The sequence below is a fragment of the Anas acuta genome, chromosome 1 (assembly GCF_963932015.1).
Source record: "Anas acuta chromosome 1, bAnaAcu1.1, whole genome shotgun sequence".
NCBI lineage: Eukaryota > Metazoa > Chordata > Aves > Anseriformes > Anatidae > Anas > Anas acuta.
This window is the reverse complement of record NC_088979.1, coordinates 69,366,775-69,392,470: the sequence shown is the minus strand read 5'-3', so window position 1 is coordinate 69,392,470 and position 25,696 is coordinate 69,366,775. Positions and strand designations below refer to the sequence as shown.

The 25,696-nt window shown below is 41.4% G+C and overlaps 2 protein-coding genes across 4 annotated transcripts in view; one reads left to right on the top strand and one right to left on the bottom strand.

Annotated features, from left to right (window-relative positions):
* CYFIP1 (cytoplasmic FMR1 interacting protein 1) overlaps positions 1-25,696 on the top strand; it is a 63,123-nt gene that overhangs the window by 22,930 nt on the left and 14,497 nt on the right. For 2 of the 3 annotated variants that reach the window (XM_068681437.1, XM_068681446.1), the window contains exons 13-23: positions 775-900; positions 1,108-1,274; positions 1,835-1,982; positions 3,855-4,008; positions 5,208-5,364; positions 5,948-6,044; positions 6,385-6,461; positions 6,555-6,663; positions 7,210-7,329; positions 9,894-10,093; positions 16,590-16,677. In XM_068681437.1, the coding sequence (XP_068537538.1) occupies positions 775-900; positions 1,108-1,274; positions 1,835-1,982; positions 3,855-4,008; positions 5,208-5,364; positions 5,948-6,044; positions 6,385-6,461; positions 6,555-6,663; positions 7,210-7,329; positions 9,894-10,093; positions 16,590-16,677 (1,443 nt within the window). Of the gene's footprint in view, positions 1-774; positions 901-1,107; positions 1,275-1,834; positions 1,983-3,392; positions 3,541-3,854; positions 4,009-5,207; positions 5,365-5,947; positions 6,045-6,384; positions 6,462-6,554; positions 6,664-7,209; positions 7,330-9,893; positions 10,094-16,589; positions 16,678-25,696 lie in introns of all 3 variants that reach the window. The other variant, XM_068681454.1, reaches the window with a different exon arrangement.
* LOC137856283 (fibronectin type III domain-containing protein 9-like) lies at positions 20,598-25,650 on the bottom strand. The gene is made up of 2 exons (XM_068681520.1): positions 23,619-25,650; positions 20,598-22,045 (listed from the first exon to the last, which is right to left on the bottom strand). The coding sequence occupies exon 2, from the start codon at positions 21,924-21,926 to the stop codon at positions 21,252-21,254; it is 675 nt and encodes a 224-aa protein (XP_068537621.1). The 5' UTR covers positions 21,927-22,045; positions 23,619-25,650; the 3' UTR covers positions 20,598-21,251.

Here is a 25,696-nt window from a genome sequence, read left to right as displayed (position 1 = left end):
AACTCCTGGATCCATTCCCTTTATTTCTGTCATCACAATTACTGTATTCAGACTTTCTCTTCACAGGACAGTGTTCCTATTTTATTATAACTTTGTAGAAAATGTCTCTTTCTTACCTTTGTTTTTATCTTCCCAGTTCTGAAACAAATTTTCCCTGATGACCACATCAGGGTTTTTCACCCTATTAGGTTCATGCTTTTCTTTGTCTTTCTGTTATATATGGATTCCCTTAAGTACTTCCCATGTAAGTTCATCTTCTCCCTGTCCTCCTCTGCCCATCTATTCTGACATGGATTCACTCAATATGCATCATGTCCAGATAAAAAATTTCATGAAATGATTATTGGCCAACTTAATGCTGTAAACTTAATGACCCCAAATTACCTCGTTTAATAATTTTTCCAGTGTCATCTTGGAGCGCTCAGATTGCAGAGTGTGATGCTTTTCTTTGCCATAGGGAAATTTATGAAATTATTAATCTGCTATAGTAGACAAATTTGTATTGCTGTGTAATCTAGCACTTGTGCAAAGATATCAACCAGAACCTATAATTTGTTGTGAGAAAAAATGTATTTGAATGTAACTATAATTTTTCACCAGCTGTACCCCGATGGATGTTTATGCAGGTTTTGAGTATAATACCAAATATTTTTCAGATGTTCTTGAAAACACTGGGGTATTTATAAGTGTATTATTTGTGTTCAGATCTGTTTTGTGTTTCTCAGGCCTTTTTTCCCATTTTTTTTTCTCTCTATTCTGCCATGTGAACTGCAGTATTCGTGGAAGCTAGTACACCCAACTGACAAATATTCTAATAAAGATTGTCCTGACAATGCAGAGGAGTATGAAAGAGCAACGAGATACAATTACACTAGTGAGGAAAAGTTTGCGTTGGTTGAGGTAAGATAGATCTTATTTACTGGGATTTTCCAAAGATTAATTCTATACAAAGGAGAACATTCTCTGTAGCATTTTCTATACTGAGTGGGGGAAAAAAAACAGCATGCCCTGTGCCTTTTAAAAGCCTTTTTAAAAAAGCCTTTTTAAGAAAGGCTTTTAAACAAATTACAAAATTTTTAAAAAAGCTTTTTTTTTTTTTTTTTTCAGGTGATTGCTATGATCAAAGGTCTTCAGGTGCTGATGGGAAGGATGGAAAGTGTTTTCAATCACGCCATTCGCCATACCATTTATGCAGCTCTTCAGGACTTTGCCCAGGTCACGCTTAGAGAGCCATTAAGACAAGCCATTAAAAAGAAGAAAAATGTCATTCAGAGGTAACATTCTTGTTCTCATCTCCTCCTGCATCCTTTTCCCCCAGGTTTTATTAAATTTAGTGCAGATTGTCCAGCTGATGGATTTTGTTCTGTCTGTTCTTCTTTGTAGTTAGCTTGGTTGAATATGTACTGTGAGTCTAAGAAATTAAAAGCCCAGACTCGTAAATGAATGGCTGTCAGTATGGCTAAGGTGCGGATCTTGGCCGTCTTGAGCTTCTCAGCGCTACTTCAGGATTTATTCTATTGCCTGTAGTTTATTTTTATTTTAAAGAAAGACTAATTTTATTTTGAAGAAAGGTGTTACTGTCCATCTCTCTTACAATTCCAGTGTTTCCTTGTGTCTCATGTTTCTCTGACATAAAGGAGGAGGGCTCTGAACTATTTGTTATGAGGAAAAAGTGTAGAATGATAATTATGTGGATCAGGCTTTCTTGTAATTGTTAGCAAAATCATTTCTGTTTCCTTGAAGTTACGCTGAGCTCTAGAATCCTAAAAAGTGAAATGTTCCCATCAATGCACTTGGATGCGTGTGGGTCTGAAGTAGTGTGAATTGTGTTCAGTGTTTTGCAGGCCATCAGGAAGACTGTCTGTGACTGGGAAGCAGGTCATGAACCTTTCAATGACCCAGCTCTAAGGGGAGAAAAAGACCCCAAAAGTGGTTTTGATATTAAAGTCCCAAGGCGTGCAGTGGGACCCTCCAGTACTCAGGTATTTTCCCGTCTAATGGTTGTGATATCCATCAATGATTATTGCATGTCATGTTTTCTCTCTGGCCTCAACTACTTAAAAAATTCAAATTTCTTTTGGAATGTTCAAAATCTACTTTGATTAGATTTGTATTTGCAAAAATGATGTATACTTAAAATCGTCTTTCTGGGATGCTGCCACTTTTTATTCTGATGTGTGATTTTCCAAGTGTTCCATCTCCGTAATGTGACTCACTTAGAAATATTTTCTCATTGAGCTCCTAATGTTTAATATAGTATTTGATTTATAAAGATTTGATTATTTCTTGACTGATTCCTTTTTAGACTCTTTGGTGTGGTTGGTGTATTTTTTTCCATCAAATCCCATAAATTATTGTTTTAAAGTAATTTAAAATGATATTTAAAATTCAGATACTCTCACATATTTAAATGATGACAAGATCTCTCATCTTGTTCAGTAATGAATAATGAAACTGCTTCTTAGAAACTGTTTAATATTGTGCTGCTCCTAAAACAACAGGTAGTTCAAGTGTGTTTTCCGTGGTAGTCATCAAAATCCCATGCTTAGATGTTGGTTCTGTTACCTCCACGTAATCCCTCCTTTTTATTTTATTTATGAATTTGGAGAGCATATGGTCTCGTATTCGTAATTCAACTGAGCAAATGAGGTACCGAGCACTTTGGGTACAAAACCAAAGGCAACTGTGATATCTAACTAAAATATTTTTATACCTAAAACCTGTGGGGAAGAGAACACACCTTGGTAGTAATCTTGGGTAATAATAAGTTGCTTAAATTTTTGCTGAAGTGGGTTTAATGAAGATTTTGGGTTGAATTCTAATTTTCTAAACAAACAAACACAACATTTTTTTAAAAATATCACCACTAGTGTGCTTCTCCAATGGTTGGTGTGTTTAAGGGCTTCGTTTCAGTGGCTGGACCAAGCCCTTTGGAGTACCCATTTGTCGTCTTTCTCTGCTCCTAGGCTGGCACACGTGTTTGTCTCGGCTGATGTGAGGAGGGCAGGTCAAATATATCCATTGTAGAAACTTCTTCCTCAGTCTCACAGCTCCAAAATTGCTGTTTATGAATATGTGAATTGGTAATGCTTGGAAATCTTTGTGAAATGACTTGAGAAGCTAATGGCTGAGGGCCTGGCTCTGCATTTTCCGGGAGGAATGGGAACTTTTCCGTTCTCCTTTGGGAGCACCGGGTGGCTCTGATCCTTCTGGATGAGGAAACCTGTCAGTTTTAGAGCGTACTGCCTTCCTTTGCATGCTTACTGCGCTGCTTTTCATTTTTAACAAACTAACACGTTTCCTCTGCTTCTGTTTCCCCCTTCCTTATTTACCCGTGTGTTTTTATTAACGGATTCTCTCTCCCCTGCCTGCCCCTGTCTGTTGGTTTTTAGCTCTACATGGTTCGCACTATGACAGAGTCCTTAAACTCTGCTGAGCTGTTGAAGCAGCTCAAGGCTCTGGGACTGGAAAAGCTATTGCATGTGACACACAAGTTTCTGAGGCAGTCCTACACCTATCCGCCTCTTTTAAACTTTGGTGGTAAGACATTACTTATTACTTCTTCTCCTTTTGTGGTGATGTGAACTGTTCCACGGCAGACGCTCTGCTGCCCGATGCCAGCGGAGGCCCCTTGGCACGGGCAGGCATTTGTGCTGGTGCCTAGGCTAGCGCTGCGTCTCCTCCTCCTGCCTGCAGGGCTTTTTACCCCCACGGTGCCACAAAGTTTTCCATTTGAAGTGGAGCGGTCGCTTACTGATAGTAGTAATTCTCAGTGTTGCTCAACTAATGTGCCATGTGTATTTTCCTTTTTCCCCTCCCCCCTTCCACCACAATTGTTTCCTTTAATGATACAGCTTTACATGGTGAGAACTATGTTAGAGTCCCTCATTGCTGACAAAAGTGGTTCCAAGAAAACCTTGAGAAGTAGCCTTGAGGGACCCACCATATTGGACATAGAAAAATTCCACCGCGAGTCTTTCTTCTACACTCATTTGATAAATTTCAGTGGTAAGATATGTAGATGATCAGTGTCCAGCTTAGCATGTCCTAACACCTCTAACACGACCTGGAAAATGTTTCCGATTGCCTAAGCCAACTTACCTTGGGTTTACTTATCAAAAACCTCGGTCTGGCCAAACTTTTTCTGAGACGTGATATTCAATATTGTGGTGGGATTTTTATTTTGACTTGTTATACGTTTCATTTATAATGGGTCAAATTTCATACTGTTGCCTCCCTTTTATATTTTTTATGTATGCATTCATATAAACAAGGGACAGATAAGCCTATATGCAATGAAATCGTAAAAAGGAAGTAGCTTTTGTGTTTTGCTTCGGGGTATTGATTTTTTTTATTTTAATACAGAGGAAATGAGTTCTCTGTTGTGGTAAATTCGACGTCATTTCACTACTCTTACTATTCAGTTAATTGTAATCGGAAACATGCTGTCCTAAAGAATTCACCTACTGACATTGAATGTATTGAGTCCTTGTCATCACCATGCTGTGTTGTCTTTCATTTTTGTTTTGTTGCTGGACTCCTTTACCCTCCAAGAAGGGGGAGCCTGTTTATTTCTATTGCAATGTTCCTGGCATAGAGCACTTTGGTCTTTGGAAGTTTTTAATGTAAAAGTTCATTTCTGTTTTGGGTCTCAACCTTCTGCAAAAGAAGGCTTGTGCTGAGCGTTTACTGGAGAGGTGGGAGAAAGCACATCCGTGTCCCTGACAGCGGCCTTAGAAACTTTTTATTTTAATCCCATCTTCATGTGTCTGTATATCATTTCCTGCCCATGAAATCAACAGGGATGTGTGGAGTGACTCAGTCCTCCAGGGGATAGGTGGTCCTGATGGTTCCCGTGCAACGTTGTCTCCCTTGCCTTCTGCTTCCCAAGTTCTGCGCACAGCTGAGAGCAGCCCCTAAATGAGAAATTAAGCTAGAAACTCCCCTGTAATGGTGAACGTAGTTTTTCCATTTAACTGGTAGTCTCATCCATGGTATTGTCTGTAATAAGGCACCTCTTTGGGGACCAACACGGAGTTCAGAGCTATTTGAAAAAGTCACAGGCTTTACGTTTTCAGTTTACACATCTGGCCTGTGAATAACTCACGCTTGCTTTTTTGTTTCACATTGCATCATCAGAATCATAATTGTGTTGTTCTTGAAGTGCTTCTGTAAGAAGTTTAATTCTGCCTTATTTATCCTGTAAGAAACCCTGCAGCAGTGCTGTGATTTGTCCCAGCTGTGGTTCAGGGAATTCTTCTTAGAACTGACCATGGGCAGAAGAATCCAGTTTCCCATTGAGATGTCCATGCCTTGGATTCTGACGGACCATATTTTGGAGACAAAAGAGGCATCGATGATGGAGTAAGACCTAATTGTGCTCTTCCACCAAACAATTTTTCATAATGACTGCCACTCTGTGTTATAATGCTACTGCTTTAATTGGTTTTGACAAGCAGTAACTGAGAAGGTCCTCTAAACCTTCATAAAGTTTTCTTCCTGCATTTGCTGACTTCTAGAATTTTCAGCTTTCTTTTCCAGGTGAATAATTGAAATCTTAAATCTTTCATACAAGTATCATTGCACCAGATACTGTTCTCTGGATGAGCTCTTCTTCTGGCTTACTTTGTAGTGTGCCTCCTTATTTGTAATCAACATCATTGATTACTTACTCAGTGTAATCCACACTAGTAAGGGCATGGTTCCATTTAATTAAAACTGTATCTGTGAAACAAGTTTCAAACTGTAAACAAATCTATACAAATTCTTAAACTAACAAAAGGCTTTTTAAAGGAGCAAGTGGGGTTTTTTTTGAGTTTATATAAGAAACCCTTGTTTTTATGACGTGTAGATCACTGTTGGCTGGATTATAATATGTTCATTTTACTGTCTTGAAGCATAATCTCTGCATACAAGTAACTTGTTTTCTTTGTTCTTTTTCATTCAGGTATGTTCTCTATTCTTTGGACCTTTATAATGACAGTGCTCATTATGCACTTACTAAATTTAAGAAGCAGTTCCTCTATGATGAGATTGAGGCAGAGGTAAAGCAACCTTACCTACTGGAGAAAAGTAGTCTGTACCTTACTGTCAAAACTATGTTAAAGGCTAAGACCTGTTGTAAGAGATACAGAACAAATGGGGATAAGGAACAGGCTGAGAAGACAGAGGATGGGTAACTGGTCTGGCGATAAGTTGCGAGGAAACGTATTGATCTGTGGAAAACCACTAGCATTAATACTCAAAGCTGATGCCATCTCTTGTGTTAGGAAATTTAGAAATGTTTACTCTCTTAATGATTGTTAAGCAGTGGGAAGTCTTGGATTAAGTTCCCCTCTTCTAATTTTAAGTAGCCATAAATGCTCGTATTTTTCCCCCCCAAAGGTAAACCTGTGTTTTGACCAATTTGTCTACAAGCTGGCAGACCAGATATTTGCATACTACAAGGCAATGGCTGGCAGGTAGGTATTCCAGCAGCAACAACTTTTATTCGTGCATTTCTGCTCAGGTTTGTCGTCTACTGTGTTTAAGCACTTTCTTCTTTTTTTTAATAGCCTGCTTTTGGATAAACGGTTACGTTCAGAATGCAAGAATCAGGGAGCAAGCATTCAGTTGCACCAATCCAACCGCTATGAGACACTGCTGAAACAAAGACACGTCCAAGTGAGTTAACTCATTTTCTCTTGTATTTGCTTTGCCTGGCGATTTTCCAATGGTATTGATTTATGTAGGTACGTAAAACTGCTTCTGTGCTTTATATTCTGCCATCTAAGTGGCAGAACTGACCTTTTGAGATCATTTTTTTCTGTTGTGTGAAGGAGTAAATTAACAAAAATCTTACCAGGTCATGTTTTAATGTGAATGTCTGTTGCAGTTAAGCAAACACAAGCCCAATAGAAATGTCTTGTGTGGTAGCATTGTCTGCCTAATAATGTCTTTCACCAGTTTTGAATGCGTTGTTGGCACAGTGTCTTGGAGGCAATAGGACACTGATACAAATACCTACATGTAAATACAGCAGGTGATTTTACTTGTTTTTGTGAGAACTGAGATGTAAGGTAGATCCATCTACTTTATTTCTTTGTGTTTGGAATGCAAGATCTCAATTTAAAAGTCTGTTACTCTGTGGGATCTCATAGTTCCTGTGCAGCTTGTCTTGTCATTTGATACTCTGTTCAAAGCTTAAGAGCATTCTTTTTTTTTCTTTAGCTTCTCGGTAGGTCGATAGACCTGAACCGACTGATCACTCAGCGCATTTCAGCAGCTATGTACAGGTCAATGGAGCTGGCGATTGGGCGATTCGAAAGTGAGGATTTGACTTCCATTGTGGTGAGTGTCGTGCCGTACTTTTGTCAGTGTCAGCACTGCAGCTGGGTGTCTAGAATGCTACGTATTCTTTATTTGAGCAATAGATTTTATTTGCATTGAGAATGATAGACATCTAGCCTTCCTCCCCTTTTTTTCCCCTTTATTATAAATGTGTGTGTTTGTTAATGGTAGAAACCAAAAATGTTTTCTGAGGTTTTGCTGGAAGTCCTCTAGATGTTCTCTCAGTGGATGGATGCACAGTCACTCCTGTAGGATGAAGAGGCTGAATTATTAAGAGGCAAACTTGTTTTATCCCAAACCTTAGTTAAACGTATGCGTGGGAAAGAATTTAAGCAGCCTTATAAGAAAAATAACAAAACTGTTCACTGATGTTTTGTTTTCATTTTTCTGTATGTGTGAAATCATATGGTGCTATGGTTGACGTTTGTCTTGTTTAATAAATCCAGATTGACAACCACCCCCACTAGAGAAGCAGTTTATCCTTGCAAAAGGCATTCTTTTGTGGTGTAGTTAGGATGTGCAGCTACATCATAAAGTATACTTGCACATCCTCTGATGCAACTGTAGGCTTTTTTTTTGTAGACCTTTTTGATTCTGATGGGCTATGTTTTCAATTGAGAGTTGTAAATTGTAAACAGCACCAGTAGAGAAAGCATGCTAGGAGATGTGAGGAAACAAGGAGGATGAGCAGTGTCATGATGTAAGCTTTTTGGAAGCACACACTTCTGTCTGCACTTACACGTTAACTTCATGACCAAAACAAAACAGCACTGTGGCTGGTAGAACCAAAAGGAATTTGTTTAACCGGGCAGCTTGGTTTCGTAGCTTGACAACATCAAGGCAAATTTTTTGTGGAAGAATAAGATCTGACTTGTGCCTATGAAAGGAGAGCATCTGTGCAATATTGAGGTGTCCTTCTGAATTAGCTTCCCGATGAAAATGTTAACGAACAAATTTTATTTCCAGACAGCATGAATTTGACAAGTAAATATGCAGTCAACAAGAAAAATATCCACTACATTCTGTTCTGCTGGAATGAAAAAATTAAAAGTTGTGCAAGGAAGTTTACCATCAATCTTGATGTAATGGTTTTTCCCCTGTGAAATTTTGTCATGCAGTTAGCTCCCTTGATTCTGTGTCATTCTTTACTGGAGATGAATTAAATACTGACCATAAAGAGGGGCAGGAGTCTGGCTTTTCACACCTCTTTGGTGCTGGGTGTTATAACCTTCAAATTACTTTCTTACTGGCTAAGTGAACAGAAACCATTGATGTGTTTCTTAGGTCATAGATTCTTACTCATAGAGGTAGAAATTGGCAGGGCTAAGTTGTTGTCCATCCCACTTGCCCTCCTTTTTTTTTTTTTCCCTCTTTGTTTTTCTGCAAAAATCATTTTTGCTGAAAACGACTTAGTTTCTTCAGTAAAAAGCTGATGCTAATAGCTTAACTAATAAATATTTTCTGCAGTTCTACAAGTTAGATAAGTTAAGTGAAGTCAGTTGAAAGACTGAGCTATGTTAGCCCTCAGATTGGACTCAGCACTGTCATAACCATCATAGTGGTTCTTTTGGTTTGCTTTCTAAAAGTAACTGTCACAGGTTTGAAAACCCTTTGAGAAGTGGAGCTATAAAATCAGACACTGTATGGGAAGATGATCAGGAGTTTGCACAGCCAAATAAAGACCAGTTTCCACGGGACATTGCTTCATGTGGAACAGGCTCCCCAGGGAAGTGGTCACTGCACCGAGCCTGTCTGAATTTAAGAAGAGATTGGACTGTGCACTTAGTCACATGGTCTGAACTTTTGGGTAGACCTGTGCGGTGTCAAGAGTTGGACTTGATGATCCTTAAGGGTCCCTTCCAACTCAGGATATTCTATGATTCTATGGTTCTATGTGTGACTGCACAAATATGTCACTGCCAAATAAGCAGTGCTCGTTGGTATTTTTTGGAACAAGAAGTGGTGTTCTCTTTTTGATTCATGGGCTGTTTTGTGTGTGTGGTCGTGTGGTTTTTATTTTTTTATTTATTTATTTGGCACCTACAGGTTAAAAGTTCTTTGCATCTTAGTGTAGTCTTTACCTGAGTAAACCGAGAGAAGGATTTATGGTAAATCTGATGTTATCCTTAGTAGCACTACTACAAGAGAGAGGTCACCAGTTCCCCTACCCAGCGGAAATGACTTTGTGATAGCTTGTAAGGTAGGAAATGCAGAAGCTGTCTCTTGGCCTTTGTCTGATCCCATTTAAATGTTGGAGTTTTTACTTTCGCTCAGTGAAAGAAGAGATGGCCCAGATCTGTGCTTGAGACAGCTGCAGGCGGTGTGGATGGATGTTACTGAACGCTCTCAGTGTCTCAGAGGGTTTGGTGGGACACAGATATGAAACAATACTGAGAGCACAGATTCCTCCCAGCTTTATCACTAAAGTGAGAGATGGGAGAGCAGGCAGTAGTTCGTTTTGACTTCTAGTCTATTTGTCAAGGTTTTTTTATGTACTTTGTTTGAGATTCTCCACTTTATTAAACGTGCTGCTCATTGTCTTTCCTCTTGCTTGTTTTTTGTAGGAGCTGGATGGCTTGATAGAAATAAACAAAATGACTCACAAGCTTCTGAGCAGATACATGACCTTGGATAGCTTCGATGCCATGTTCAGGGAAGCCAATCACAACGTGTCAGCCCCTTACGGCCGAATCACTCTTCATGTCTTCTGGGAACTGAATTACGATTTCCTTCCAAACTACTGCTACAATGGATCCACTAACAGGTTGGCATGGCAGCCTTTTGTTGATTAAAAAGTTCTTTGACTCTCCTGCAACTTCTCTCCCAGCAAATGCTGACAAAGTCCATCACTATTCTTTCAGTGTATTTTCCACTCCTAACGCTCTGTGTGAAATGAAGGGGAATGAGTCATTTTACTAAGCACTGTCAAATGTATAAAAGACACTTATTAGTCCACAGTAGAAATGAAAAATCAACCTCGGCATCCAAATTCTATGACATTTTAATGACTCTGCTATGATACGCTGAAAATGAAGTGTGTCCAAAAAGCACTGCAGCGTGCATATCAGGAAGACGCTTTGGTAAATGGGATCCTCAGCTGTGAGATGATGAAATTAAAAGTATATTGTTTGTTTCTGCATTAACGTGAAGAAAAAGGATTGCCTGCTGGAAGGGAAGAGCTCATTGTTCGCTGGAAATGGTTTTATCTGTATTGCTGTTCTTTTCCATGTCTCTGGAACTTCTGGCTATTTTATTCCCATCAGTTGTGTGTTACTGAGCCTTCATAAGCCAGGGAAGTCTTGCAGTCTTACTCCGAAGTTTGAGTAATTTTTGGAGCAGAGGACACTCATACGACATCATTCAGAGAAGCTGTACATTGCATTTCGTGTCATTTTGTTGGTCTCAGGTGGTTCGTGCTGTATTTAAGTTTGGCTTTTCTAACTGAAAGCTTTTCTTTTAATTCACCTGATGTTAGCAGAAGACTCCGGGATATCTGTAGTGTTAGAGTTTTGTTCCTGGTGTCCTTCATTCCTGCTGTTGCAGCTGTTAAGGAGAGTGAGTAATGGAAAAAGGAAGCAAAAGGTGGGATCCACAATTTGAACGAGTGGCAGGCTCAGTAGTTGGACTTCCTGCTTGTGTGCTGTTTTTAGGATTTGTATTGCTTTTGGCTTTTAATTGGATTTTGCTGAAAGCCCTGTGAAGTGCCAGCAAAGTGGTATTGAACACTGAGCTGTAGGAAGAGGAGAAAGCCCATTCTCATCTCTCACTCTCCACGGAGTGCTTCCTCTGTCTGACATGTTCTTGCTGGTTATGCTGTGGTTTAGATCCAAGGTTTTGTCAGGAGGCAAAAAAACAAAAAAGAGTGGGTTTTGTGTTTAAGGTTTAGGCAAGAAGCTTCTGTTACATGAATCTGCCTTCGTAGCAGTGTTGAATGTATTTCTGGGGAAGCTACCCCATGCGTGTTGGTGTGTCTGGAAATCACTATTGGGATATTGGGTGTGCTGTGTTAACAATCACATAAGCGTAATGTTAAAAGAAAGTTTTGATGCAGTAATGATGTTTCATGTGGCAGCCACAATGAATGATGTTCAGTAGCTCCTAGAACAGCTTAGCATCTGTCTGTCCCGCCTGGAGAGATTGCAGTAGTGCAGAGCGCAGTGCTCAGGAAGCAAGTGTAGGTGGCCAAGGGCTGCTGCTTGTCTACTTAAAAGCTGTATACACAAATCGAGTTAGTCTGATCCTCGAGCTTGTCAGATAATTATATCAGGAAAATTAATTTTGGAGATGCTAAAGGGAGCTGGATCCCAGGCAGTTAGTATGAACTTTAAATTCTCTCTGTATTTAACTTAGTGCAGGGTATTGTGTGCATGTACGTGAGTAGCCAGTGACAGGCTCTGTATGAGCTGTCAGCTCAATTCTTGACACTTGATAGGTAATGGCTTGCATGAAGCACGTGTGAGCGAGGGAAGAAAAGTAACAATAAAAGGCTGGAAGAAAGAGGAGTGTGTATAATGAAAAGCAGAGACATTGCTTGGAGTTGGGCACTGGAGGTGGAGGTCCCAGGAAAGGTGTAGTATCTGTGGCTTGCCTTTTGTTAATTTGAGTACAGCTTGCATGTCAGGATTGTTCTTTTAAAGCTAGTGTTTTGGCCAGATTAACTTGTGCTGCGTACCTTTCAAAGCTCTTCCCATGAGAATACTTGAACTTGATAATTTCAAATATTCATAAGAGTTCAAATTTTTACAAGGCCGCAGGTTTCATACAAAGGCTAGGGGTGTTCACACAGAAGTACTGAAACATGTTGCGTCTTTAATTACTTGAGATTTAGGAATTATATCTGATAATGTACGGAGATTAAAGAGTGAGGATCACTCTTTACACTTAGCAATTACACTTAGCAATTTAATAATTGGAGTTACCAGTTTCTGAATTTTACTCTTCTGGCTGGCTGCTCAGCTGCTGGTGAGGCGCTGTGTGGAGGAGGAGCTGGGAGATGAGCAGGAGGACCTCGGCGGGTGGGTAACAGCAGTGAAGCCCAAGGGTGTTTTTAATGTTTGTTGTCAGTCAGGAACGAGAGGGAACAGGATTGTGGTTAACAGCATGAGCACGAGAGCTGCAGTAGTAGGTCGCAGGACTCTCTGCTCATGCATCCTGACCCTGGCAGCAGCCACGTGGATGTCGAGTGTTTCCCACTCATCTTTTCTGTGCTGCTTGGGACTCTTTTGTCAGGATCTTTCCTCATGTTTCCCTCAGTTGTACGTTTTTCCAAGCCAAAAGTCTTTCTGCACCATGAGTCTTCTTCACGCTTATGCCCAGATCTGTACTTTTTTCATTCCCCTGTATCTTTGTGGAGTTAGGAGGACTGGGACTGTCCAGAGGATTCAGAAGGCCCGAGGACAACTCCCAGACTTCTCTTCATTTCTTTTCCAGTGTTTCTAGTCACGTTTCCTTTTACTGTCATGTTTTCTTTCTTTGCTAATCCCGAGCTGATCTTTCCCTTCCATAATAGCATGTTTTGTGCTCAGGGCTAACAGAGTGAGACGAGTGTGAGACAACCTGGGTGTGTGTTTGGATTGAGGGTTTTCTGGATTTCCTTGAAGCACTAATACAAGCTTCCCAAGACAGTAGTCAGGCTTCACTCATCTCATCTCCTCTCAGCACATTATAATGTTACAAACTACAAATCTGTATTCTCTGCTAAAAAATCATGCATACAGCACTCTTCTAAATGCAAGGTGTCATTTTTTTTTGTGAGGATACAAATTTATTGCAGAATGAACAAAAAGATCATTTCTTCATTTATATCCCTCCACTCCCCCCCCCCCCAGCCTTCCTTCCCCCTTCCTTTTGTGAGTTGTCTCTCTCTCTCATACTGCTTTTGAGACCAGCTTTCACAAGAGAACAGCTGTTGTCTTGTCTTGTACATAACGTGTGATTGTCACTGCTCAGAAAAGTTTCCAGCACTCTCAGACACTGCTGGAGCAAGTCTGAAAAGCCACGCTGGCTTTGGAGATGACTAGTTTCTGCTACAAAGAGCCAAATGGTGCTGTTGTGTAGGTTGATGTAAAGTAGGGTGGTTGTAGTCAAACAGCCCATCATATTCGACAAGCATGTTATCTTCTCTTGCTTTAAGAAACAAATAAAAACAAAATCTTTCTGCCAGGAGGGAAGGCCAGAAAGAATGGGGATAGGGATAGAGTTTTAGGTAGCCATTATTCTTTCGTACTCTTACATCTTGTTGTTTCTTTGTGCTTCAGTTTTTAGCCTCCTGTTCTCTCTCTCTCCTGAATATTTCAAGAATGTTTGTGTTTCCTTCACGAATGATAATCTGACTTTTGCTGTTTAAAAAGATTAAGGCAAAGCATCTTTGCAACTACCCAAAGTCCGAAGCTTTCTTTTCTAGCTAAATATACACCTCATTTTGTTTGCTTTTTCTCCAGTAGCACCTTCCTTGAGTGTTAACCAGTGCTAATTCTGTCCATCTTCTCACCCTCCCTCACATCACCCTCTACTCCCCCCCACAAGCACCCGCTTGACAGCAGTCTTCCCAGCTGTTTAGAAAAGGCTTGGTTGTAAAACAGCAGAGGATGTGGATGATCACTGTGAGATGAAGTTCAGAAAGTTTGAGGCTGCCTGTTCTTGTGCCTGCAGTAGCAAGGAAGTGGTCTTGTTGACCAAAGCAGCACCTCTCAGATTTCTCCTTATTTTCTTAGAGATGTTGGCAGTTGGCTTGTGAAGTGCTCACTATAAACTCCTTCCTGGTAGGCACCCCAGAAACACTGATATGAAATTATTTCATCCCTAAAATGTTTACTTTGGGGCTCACGTTTCCCCTTAGCAATTGTTGCAAAGCTCTGGTAAGCCAGCAGGCTTTTCATCGCTTAATCTGCTTTGGCTGCTTACAACCCGTGTTGATTAAAATAGGTTACTATGAGATCATCAGCAATGATTAAAAATGATGATCTCGTAACGTGCCTAAACCTGCAGCCAGCAATAGTGGAGGGAAAGTACAAATTTTGCCTAGTTTTATTGTTGGTATTCCAAGAGCTAGTTCTTCAATCCCTGAAAGAGATATTTCTGCTTCTTGAAGAGGAGCAGGAGGAAGCCAGCCTGCAGGATGCCAAAAAGAAAACATACCTGCACACCGAAAAAGTTTGAAGAGGAGCAGGTGATGCTGAACTGTAAAAGTTTCTCTGAAGCTTTTAGTGTAGTGGGAAGGAATGTCTAATATCTGAATGATATACTGGCATTAGTCACGCACCTCCTAGAACGATGCAGCCTATTTTCCCTGTTGGTTCTTCTGTACTTAGTCATAGCTCCTCTGTAAGACACCGAAGAAGTGTCTTGCCGTCTCTTGCTCCTACTTCCTTTTCATAACCTTTTCCTGCCTTGGGGCATCTTTCCCTCACACCCCCAAGAAAGTATAAAGTTAGTGTTTACTTCAAATCTTTAAGAAACTTTTAAGGTTATTTTGTCTATAAATAAGGTTATTTTGTCCCTTAAGGGGACTTTGTCTTTGGACACTAATGACATAGTAATCCAAATATGTTCATAATACCTTTGAAAAATTAAAGAAAAATAGTTGCAGCTCCCAAAGTCACGGGATGCACCTCAGCTTATAGTCTGAAATGTTCTTTTCCTTGGGAGAGAGGAGGGGAAGTTGTAAGTTGAGGAAATCTAAATGTAAGGAGGCTTAACTAAAAAAATTAATATTTATAGTATCAAAACCAATACACATAGATGTTCATCTTCAAAAGCTTAGATGCAAGCACTTTCTGGACTTCAGCAAGTGTAAGTGCTTTTGGAAAGACAAGGCTAAGATATGTATAAACAAGCAGCTGTGAAACAGTTGGCGTGCCTGGTTTTGAGTGGATTAAAAAACAAGAAAACCTTGCCCCGAAGTTGTAGATTCTCAGAAGAATGATTCAGATTACTCAGGGGAATAAAAGTAATGGAAATAACTTTAAACAACATGGTGCAATTTATACATGTTTGGGTGAAACCATTTTTGTTTAGCGTGGCTGTGCCAGTTTTCAGCTTGAAAATTTCTGATTTAAAAGCAGAATACCTATGGACTTTCCAGGCAAAATGCTCAATGAGTCATTTTATTTTGTGTGTTAATTCAATTCAGACATTGAAAACAAAACCAGATTAGGATACAATTGTATCTTATGATGTTTTAATGTACTACAAATTTCCTTTACTGAAACCTCCTCCTAAATGCAGTTTGTTTAGAGAGCTATCAGTTGCAACAGTTTGACCTGATACAAATATTTGGCGTACAGTTCTTAAATGACTGTTTTCCCACTTTCTTGTGCCTCTGCAGCTTTGCAACATTTACCAAGCGATCCTTTTTGCCAGGTTTAAAAAAAGAAAAAATAAATAAGCCACCCACAGGCACCTCTCCCCACACACACAGTTATTTTGCTTGGTTGAGCAAAGTGAAAGCAGAATGAGAATTGTAGAAGTTGATTAACTTCTTCCTCCACCAAAACTGTACTGTTGTAAAATGTGAATCGCGTGGTTCTCTGGCACTGTCAGAGCTCAGTTGTTCAGGAGAGGACCCTGATATGCAGCTTCTCAGATATAAGGGGACAGTTTGATCATGTCTTTTGCAGAACTCCACCTCTTTGTAGTTCTCTTCCCCTTATGATATACAGAGGTAATGCTCTTCATTAAAGGTGCTGTGTATTGCTACACACGGATTAGAACATCAGCAAAGTAGGATGAAATGTTTGAAACGCTTGTTTTGCTACAAGGATTGTGCCCTTCGTGCCTTTTTTTTTTTTTTTTAAGGTATGAACCTGAAGTATTTCTCCTCTTGTGAGTTTCTAGGGGAGGAGGAGACGAGCACAAACCAGCCATTTAGTAGGAATGCTATCTGAAGCTGTAGTTTATTCCTAAGTGCTTCATTTCAGAAGCACGAGGAACTCGCTTACTCTCTGAGAGGCTGTTGGTGCTTTGTTGGTTGCTTCTCTTTTTGCTGGGTTAGAGCACTGTTGGGAAATGGACCCTGTGCAGCACTGGGAAGAAGGGGGTCCCAGTAAGTGATGGAGAATCACATGCTGAGTTGTGCCCAGGCGTTTGGGCAACGCAGGATGTGCACTTCCCTGTTCCCAAGGTTGGTCTGAAAGGCAACTGGTCTCTGGCTTGCATTTTGTCTGTAGACAGAAACAACAATATACAGGCTAATAAGGTACGTTAGGCACATGCTTAATAACCCAAGTGTGAATAATTCTTTCTTTCTTTTGTTTTCATAGATTTGTTCGGACTGTGCTGCCGTTCTCCCAGGAGTTTCAGAGGGATAAGCAGCCCAACGCACAGCCCCAGTATCTGTACGGATCAAAGGTTGGATTTCATTCCCTTTGGTTTGCCAATGTTTAAAGGCATCACTTTAATTATAGAAATTATGGAATGTGAAAGCTTTTAAAAAGGGACTTGCATGCGTTTTGTGACTATTTTCAGTTCAACATACACTTTTTTCAGATTTCACTGTGAAGATCACCATATGTTTTAACCAGAGTGTAAGCGATCGGTCTGATGGTTAGTCTTATTTGACACAGCTAAAAATAATTCCTTCCCCAACCACCTTGCATTGCAGTTGCTCGTAGTGTCAGAGCAGACTTGGAAAAAAAGAGCAGTCAGCTGGGGGAGTGAGAATGAGAGCCCATCTTGGGTGCAGCTGCTCCCTTGCTACAGTGCTGGAGATTGTGAGAGCAGGAGAAAAGGGAGCAGATAGGAAAAGCTGCTTTAGTTATTACCTGACTTAAATTGTACAATTTCGACTGACTGTCCTAAACTATCTGATGTTAAGTGCTTAAATTATTTTAAAGAAAATGTAGCATTTCTTTGGAGTCTTCAACCTGAGGATGTCAGTCTTTTTTGATGAACTTGGCCTTCTGGTCATCTTATCTCCTGATCCTGTATCAGCTTTGTCTTTGCTTTGCCAATTAGGAGTGCCTAGAAGGTTTATGCAAGTTCCCAGTAGAAGCGTATGTGATTTGCAGTCGTGTGCTTTGTGAAGCTACAAATTTTAGTCCTAATGAATCTGCTGCTCTTGTAAAACTTTAATGCTTTAAAGTGCAGAAGAGTCGGAAAAGGATTCACATTTCTGTAGTATGGAATGATAACACCCGATCGTCTGGTCCTGTGAATGGTTTTTTATATAACTGTTCTCAAACTGGGAACAGTAAAATATAGGCAAACAGGATTCTCTTACATTAGAGTTACTGTGTTCTTTACTATTTTGGGAATTCACCAGATGCTGTGTAAAGAGCAAAAAGCCCACTGAATTTAGTACAGATTGCTGACTTAATTTATCTAAGTGATGATACAGTGGGCTGAGGGAGAGAGGATTTACTGGAGAACCTTTTATTTTTTTTTTTTTCTCATCAGTCAGGTTACATTATTAAAATGAGTTTAGCAACCTTTACTCTGAGAGCTAAACATTTTTAGAAATCTGATTATTTTTCCATATTGCTATGAGCGGGAGCAATCAAAGGGGTTCTAAGATGCATTTCTGGAGCAAATTCAGTAACTAAATATGCCTTTGGTAGCAAATATTTCTGACCCTGTGGCTCTAAGTGTTTCTTGAATCTGTTGTGTTTTAGAATTGAGGATATCTGAATGGAATTTGAAGAGGACGTTTCTGCTTTATGTAGCAAGCAACTGATAGTATTTCTTACATGATGGGTGCTGCAAATTCTGGAGTGTGATATTATGAGACATTATTCTCTGCACTATATAGACAGCTTGTCACAGAATGCATCTAGTCTCTGTGTTATTTCAGTCCTTTAAATGTTACACTGTTCAATTGCCTTGATGTCTGGATAATAGGGGAATGTTAAGTAGCCGTGTATTTTTGGTTTTATTGTCTTCTTTTGTTAGGCATTGGAACGGGCTGCCCAGGGAAGTGGTGGAGTCACCATCCCTGGAGGCCTTTAAAAGATGTTTAGATGTAGAGCTCAGTGATACGGTTTGGTGGAGGACTGTTAGTGTTAGGTCAGAGGTTGGACTCGATGATCTTGAGGTCTCTTCCAACCTAGATAATTCTGTGATTCTGTGATTCTTTTTTGGATTTCTTGAACTATTCAAAATATCCAAGTAAGCACTTTGTATTGGCCAGATCGCCAAGGAATGGTTTCTTTTCGTATTGAACCTTGGCTGGTTGGTTTTGAGCAATCTGTGGTGTTTATTTCAGTCAAGACAGTGGCTTGGTGGTTTGCCGTGCAGGCACACGCTCATACATGCATCTACTAGATTGCGAAGCTTAGACACTCGCTGTGCAGAATTTTTGCACAAGCGAAATGCTTGCTTAGGAATAATTAAAGATCTTTTTTTAGTGTTGGTCTCAAGGGGTTCACACGTCAGATATTTCTACATGGTTCAAAGCATGTGATCTGTGTTAATGTGTGTTCCTGTTTATCATAGACAGTTGAGTCCACATTCTCTATTGCCTCTAATTTTCTGAGCGTGATTTCCATTTGATTAGCAAAACAAAAGCCCACAGACACGATTTACTTCTCCTGGCTGGCATGGGAGCAGGGCTGTCAGGTAGGAAGGAGCTTGCCTGCAGAAGCTCGTCAGCTGTCTAAGGGAGCTGGCATACCTTGAAAGCTCACTGAGTGTGGTCGCTGAAATCCCTTCACTCTGTTGAAATGTGTGTAGGATTAGCGAAATGAAATTAATGTCAGCAGACTGAAATTTGGAAACGCGGGCTGAAGGCATAAAATAATAGTGGATATATAACAAAGAGCCTCTTCTAGGGATTTGAAAGAACACCTCCCAAACATTTTCATGTTTGTATGTCTTCTGCGTTATGTTTATCTGCTGCTGGTGCACAAATAAGCAGCATTTGGCACCATGTTGCATCTTGGTATCAGCTTAGCAGTCACTTCAAATGTTTGCCCTGTATTATTTGAGTGTTAAAACTGGACAGTGAACTACCAACACACAGGATTGCCAGAAGGAGCCTGAACAGATCTGTAATAAAATGTTCTGAGCAAGAGTTGAAGAATCCCGTAGCTCTGTGTGTGTGTGTGATCTTGAAAACCAGTGCAGAAGTCCTTAAATGACACTCTGTGTGCATTCCTCTTTTCTGGTGGGAGCAAGACAACCCCTTGCTTGTGAAACGATGTATTTATCCAAGCAGTGCATAGTAAACTCCTGGAGTGGAATGGGTTTATATTTAGATGAAGGAAATCCCTTTCCTGGGAACACTTCCATGTTCACTCCTTACCTTCTCAAGATGATGTGCACACAAACACACACACATGAACACGTTTTGTGCTTAAACAATACATTCAGGAGTTAAATCGCCTCAAAGCTGCTTTAAGACTGAGCTGCCCCTTGTGTTCTCAGTATGGGATACACACATGTATAAATAATACACAAATACTACGTAAATATACGGATAGGATTGCCTCAAAATCCACAGCAAGAAACAGAGATGCAGAAAAATAAAGTCTTTTCCAATGGCCCAAGATGTTGGTAGAGATGAGAATTTATGTCTCCTGGCTCTGTACCTTTAACATTAAAACAATATTTTCGCTCTTTTACAAACTCCTGGTCAGAGGAGTGTTATTAATTTAATTACAAGACCATTTGAAAGCATTTTTTCTGCCCCCTCCTCCCCAGCTGCCCCTTTTTGGAAGGCAACCTGTCATATTGCCTTCGTGTTCTGAAGAGAGTTTTTCAGGGTGTTTCATCAATCACCTGTTTTATGAATCACAGCAGTGCAGTGCTGTCATCTTCGCAGTTTATTTGAGATTGGTTTGTAAGACAAAGAGAAATGCTTGGCAGCTGGAGGAAATGCTGTGCAGGGGGTGGAGAAGGTGTTACTGCTGCCTTAACAAAGATTCCTTTGGAAGTTTTTTCCTAAAATTAACGCTTACCCTTCATTTGGCACACATTTTCTGCGTGTTTTACCTATCCTGGGAGGAAAAAAGACGCATCAGACTGAGGTCAGCTCCTGCATTTCTAGCAGGATGAGGGCTGAGGTCTCTCTCCAGTTGTGGCAAGTGTTGCCCAAACACGGTAGCTGCAAAGCCCTGTTGCCTGCTGTGAAATTTTCACCCTGTGCTCTCCAGCGAGCTCATACACCAGCTGGGCTGCCAGATGCAGTGGCAGTGGGGGCAGCTGCCCAGCCTGCTCCTGGTGCAGGAGCTGGGTCAGCGAGAGCTGGCTGTACATGTATAGGTTCCTGCTGATAGCACTTCTCAAGGCCTGCAGTCACCGTGCCTCTTGGTTTTCAGAAATACCACATCGTGCAGTGTTAGCGAGATTTATTACGTTTTTATGGAACATAAATTCACTTCAGGGATTTCAGACAGAGTGACTTACACACACAAGCCAGACAAGATGCATCATTTTGCCAGGGTGAACGGATTTCTGTCTGAAGGGCTTTTTCTTGCCGTGACGTCCACAGGCGCAGTTAGATGACTAGCAGATCGGATTGGTACCAAAATAAAATGCCTGTTGGTGTGTTTTTACTTCCTTGCCCCCTTGGTCCTACAAAACTTACGGTATGGTTGGACAGAAACTTGCAGCTGATGGATGAGTTTTATTATTTAAACTGAAGGGGGGGAGGAGGAAGAACTGGGAGCTGTTTCTCTGAGCCCTGCTGCCTCTACAGGGAGTCACTGCGGTGCGGAAAGGAGCTTCTGGTGGGTGCTGAAGAGCTCCAAGTAAGACATCCCAGGGTATTTCGCCGCATTTTGAAGCAGCAAAGTGCAGCAGAGAGTTATGGGCAGCCCAAACCTTTGCCTCTGAGTACTGGGGCAGCGCGAGGGTGTTGGACAGGGCCGTGAGGGTGGCAGGCACAGACGAGCAGCCCCTGTCACGAGTGGTGACAAAGCACACGATGGGGTTGAAGGATGGGGATGTCCCAAGTGGCAGGAGATCTCCTCCCTGCCGAAAGGCTTCTAATTGATGGCAGAGTACGGCCCGGCCCTTGGCGCTTGCTCCCGGCTCTCGGCCGCGGGCTGGCAGGGCTGCTGGCAGGCTGACGGGTTGGCTATGATGGTGGCCAGCTGGATGCCGCCCTCCTGCTGCTCCTCCTCGCTGTCCCGCCTCCCTCTGCCCTGCACGCCGAGCTCCTGGGAGGCTCCCGCTGTGCTTTTGGTCCACGTCTTCCCCGGGTCCCATTCGGCGGACCCGGCTCGGCCCCGTGGGCGCTCGCGCCTCCTGCGGCACAGCAGGTGCAGGCAGCCGTAGAGGAGGACGGCGGCGATGACGAGGAGCAGGAGGCTGCTGGCCAGCCAGATGCCCAGCGCCAGCTCCTTCTTGGCGGTGCTGGTGGACGCCGGGTCGCGTTGCAGCGTGTTGAAGACCCGGCACTGGTCGCTGGAGGGGTTGGCGGACTGGCAGGTGACGCAGAGGATGTAGGTGGTCAGTGGGGTCAGGTTCTCCACCACGAAGGAGGAGCGGCTGGCGGGTACCCTCTCCTCCTTCTGGAAGCTCTTCCTTGAGTAGCTGGCCGGCGTGCTCCTCCAGTTGGGGTGGTACATGACGCTGTAAAAGCTGTCGGCGCAGCTGGCCAGCTGGGGCCAGATCACCACCGCTGTGTTCCCGGTGATGTTTTGGACGGTAATGCCCATTGCTGAGCTGCTCGGGGGGTCCTTTCCCAGCAGGGGTCTTCGGGAAGGGGAGCTTAGTGTTTCCCAGGGAGATAACTGAGAGGTGGTGCTGCTGGGGCTACCACGTGGATCGTAGTGCTCTGTAATTAAAAAAAAATAATTGAGTTTATTAGGAAACAGTTCTCTTAGCTTGAAACTGTCTATTTCTTTGCCAAGGCTAAAAACACACGTAGAGAAATTCAGCCAGAGCTGCTGCCTGCCCAGGTGATCAGTTATATCTCATCTCAGTTGTATCCCGTCTCCTCGAGAGGAGGTGTATTTTGCAGGATTGGGATTTGGGGAGCCGCTTCCTTACCAAGGCATTTTCAGATTGCTCTGCTCATACAGTGGGGAACCAGGAGATGCTGGCCCTCAGCACCTCATTCAAAGTTTGCCTCTGTCATTTTCAGCATACGTGCTGCGTGCACAAGTGCTGCAGCCCCCAGAATAAAGCACTGGGTGTTTTTCTCTAGAGGAATTTGCATTTAGGTGGAACTGCGAAACAAAACAGTGCGTACAAACATCACAGTTTCTGTGCAGTTTCCTAAGTGCTCCTTTTAAGGAATAGCTTCCTTTTGGGACAAAAAAGTTGGCTTCTGCCTTGGTAGACTTAAATTAAAATTGTTCCTTTATAACAAAACAAATACTAATAACAGCCAGTGGGTGTTTTCGTTTGGTTGGGAGGTTTGGTTTTTGCTTTGCTATGGAGGTAACTTTTTGAGAAGAGCCTCCCTGAGCAGTTCAGTCTGATCGTCTTTTGGTTTAATTCTCGGTTTCCAGTGGCAGTCATGTGAAAGTTTTTTTCCACTGTGAAAGTTCCTTGCTTTTTTTTGGGTAAATTTACGTAAATGCCATCAGTAGCACTTTGTTTCATTGTTTATGACTTCAGTATAAAAATGAATTATGTTTTGTGATGATCAGTGTTAAGATGTTAAGTCTCCTGGCTAAATAACAATTTCCTGATGAAAAAAGCTCATAAAATTTGCTTGTAATATGTTCTGAGATTATTCTGTAATACTTTAATTGCATTTCACACTAGATGGGAGGCTGGCAAAATATATATTATTTTATTGGGATCTTGATAGTTGCGTTGCATTCATAATTCCCTTTAAGTAGGAAAATTGTTGCTCAAGGCTTTTGGATTGTACTTAGCTCTTCTCCCTGCTTCCCAATACGTTTATTTTCATTACAATACAAAACCTTAGGACTGATCTGGGTAGATGCTGCCTTTCTAATCACAGTCTATTTCAGAGTGCACTCTTTTTGATAAAGCAACAGGATAAAGACACTGAGTTTGCTATCACATAAACTTACTAGACAGACATTTTGACATCTAACCAACTCCTGCAAATATTAAAATCAGGCACCTTAGTAAGATCAGCATTCCTACTTGCTCTTTTGTTTCCTTTTTTTAGTTGGTAGCTTCCAATTACTTAAAATTATATATATATATTTAATAGAACTCTTCCTTAACACTGTCTAGAAACAACAGCTTCTTCATCACAGCATTTTGTAAGTAGAGTGTGTGGGGTTTTATTAGTAATAGTAGTTTAATTAGTAACAGTAGGAATAGGTTCTGATTTTTTTTTATAGAACATCAGCTGTTAGATACATAATTACTGGCAAGTTAATGTTTGGAAACCACATTTGGTGTTTTAAAAAGTCAGTACTTACCATCACTTCCCGACAGAGCTTTCAGAACAGGATTTTCAGGTGCGGATGCAAAAATAACATAACCACTAAATCTTCTGTATCGTTTCCCACAGGAGTTAGTTGCTTCATGATTTCTGCTTTTTCTTCCCTCTGGACTGAATCCTCACTGCTTGCTCCTTTCAGATTTTTTCCCTGGTGCTGGTTGTGGCGTGGCTTCTTCATCTCTTCTACCAAAATTCATGCACATCTTGTCTAAAGATGCAGTTTGCCTTGGTTTTCAAAGAGCAGAGAGGAGGACAATAATGTCTTTTTCCTCCTGTATTGCTTCCTTCTTGGACAGGGTAGTGCCAGCACATCCCTGTTATATGCTCCTGTGCCTGTACCAGTGATGCTGTGAGTGATTAATGCTAGCACTTGGATGACATCAGCAACTAGCATCTCTTTTTTTTTGTTACATTTAAGTAGGGGAGGGAGCAAGCGTAGCTGAAAAAACATTGAGCTCCCTCCCTCTTCCCTCCTCTCCTTCCACCCGCAGCCTTGTTACTGGCATTTTCCCTAAATACTTTGGTTTTGAGCATCCCGGAGGTGTGTGCTGGTGTTTTCCAAATCCCTCATCACAGTTCACAAAGCTCTGCTAACCCGGTGTTCACAGGTGGACCACGTTAGGTGCTGCTCCACAAAGGTTATGTTAAAGAAAAATGTATTTTTAGATATGCTGACTTCTTATTGTTATGTATCGGTGAGTTATTCATGCTGGAACCACTCTTGGTGCTGTAGCTGAAATAGTTTGGATACGTTTAACGTGCAGACCTACCTGACCGAAAACATCAAAGAGAAGGATGAAATCCTGCCTTTTGGCAGATAACTATGTATAAAATGCTTCATCTGTTGGGATGTTTATCTGCAAGTGTTTCTGTAGTGTTTTACTGGTGTTCATTCCATTCAGTGCCCCAGATTTCCTTTCTGTAAATGGAGAGCTATGCAAATAGGTATGTGGTATGTCAGGGACAGCGGCTTCAGGCTTCTGTCCAGCAGTGGCTGTTTGGAATCAAGCCTTTTTGTCAGCTTGGATCCAGCAGGAGTGTGAGCGTTGCATATGGAGTCTAATAATTAGCCCAGCATCTATTTTGGGTTGCATTCATGGAAAAGATGGCTGAGAATTCAAAACCAGCTCTCCTTCACAAAACCAACACGAGGACGCTGTCCTTAAACCAGACTCCACAGGCTGACAGAAGGCACCTCGGGCATCATCTGGAGCAGGGGCACCTCCAGGAGCTTGCTCAGGGCCATCCCCAATCAGATTTTCAACATCTCCAAGGACACACAGACTCCACAGCCTCACCCTTTTGACCACTGTAACAGTAATAAAGTTTTTTTCTGATGTTTAAAATGGATTGTTCTGACTGAACAATCCAGCTCTGTCTCTCCTTGTAGGATGGATGCTCCAGCAAACAGTTTCTAAATCCCTGCATGGCACCAGTCTGTATACTTCTGCTCACTTTGAAGAAATACACGTTAATATGGCCAAGCACCTGACCCTTTTTATACAATTCCAGGAGAATTTCCATGAGGTTATGCCCCAGGCTTGGATTTGCTTTCATGCTGTGTACAGCTAAGATGTTTGAAAAAGAGAGATCCTTACTAATTAGCTGCAGAGTCCACTCACTGCAAAAGGCTGTTTCTTTTATTTTTTTTTTTGTAATTGAGTCCTCAGAGGTTTAAAACACTCCCTGTGAACTGAAAATTGAAGTCACTTCTTTCAAGATGTTTTGTATGTAAAATGGGCTGTGTAGGAATAGAAGCTGTGCTTTGACTTCATGTACTACTCAGCCTTTTCTACCTGTGGAATCAGAAAAATATGAAAGAGGAAAATTTCGTGGCTCTATAAATGGCAAGTGAAGGATGCCTGGTTAACAAATATTGTTTAGAGGAACTCCCTTGCTGAGCAAGAAAAACCTGTCTTACAGAAGAGAAGCTTTGGTTTAACTTCCTGGATAGAGAGTAAAATACGAAGTTTTTTTATGTTTTAATATGCTTAAAAATTGTGTTTAAGTGCGATTATTACTAAGATGCAGTCAGCTGAAATTTTCATTAATCAA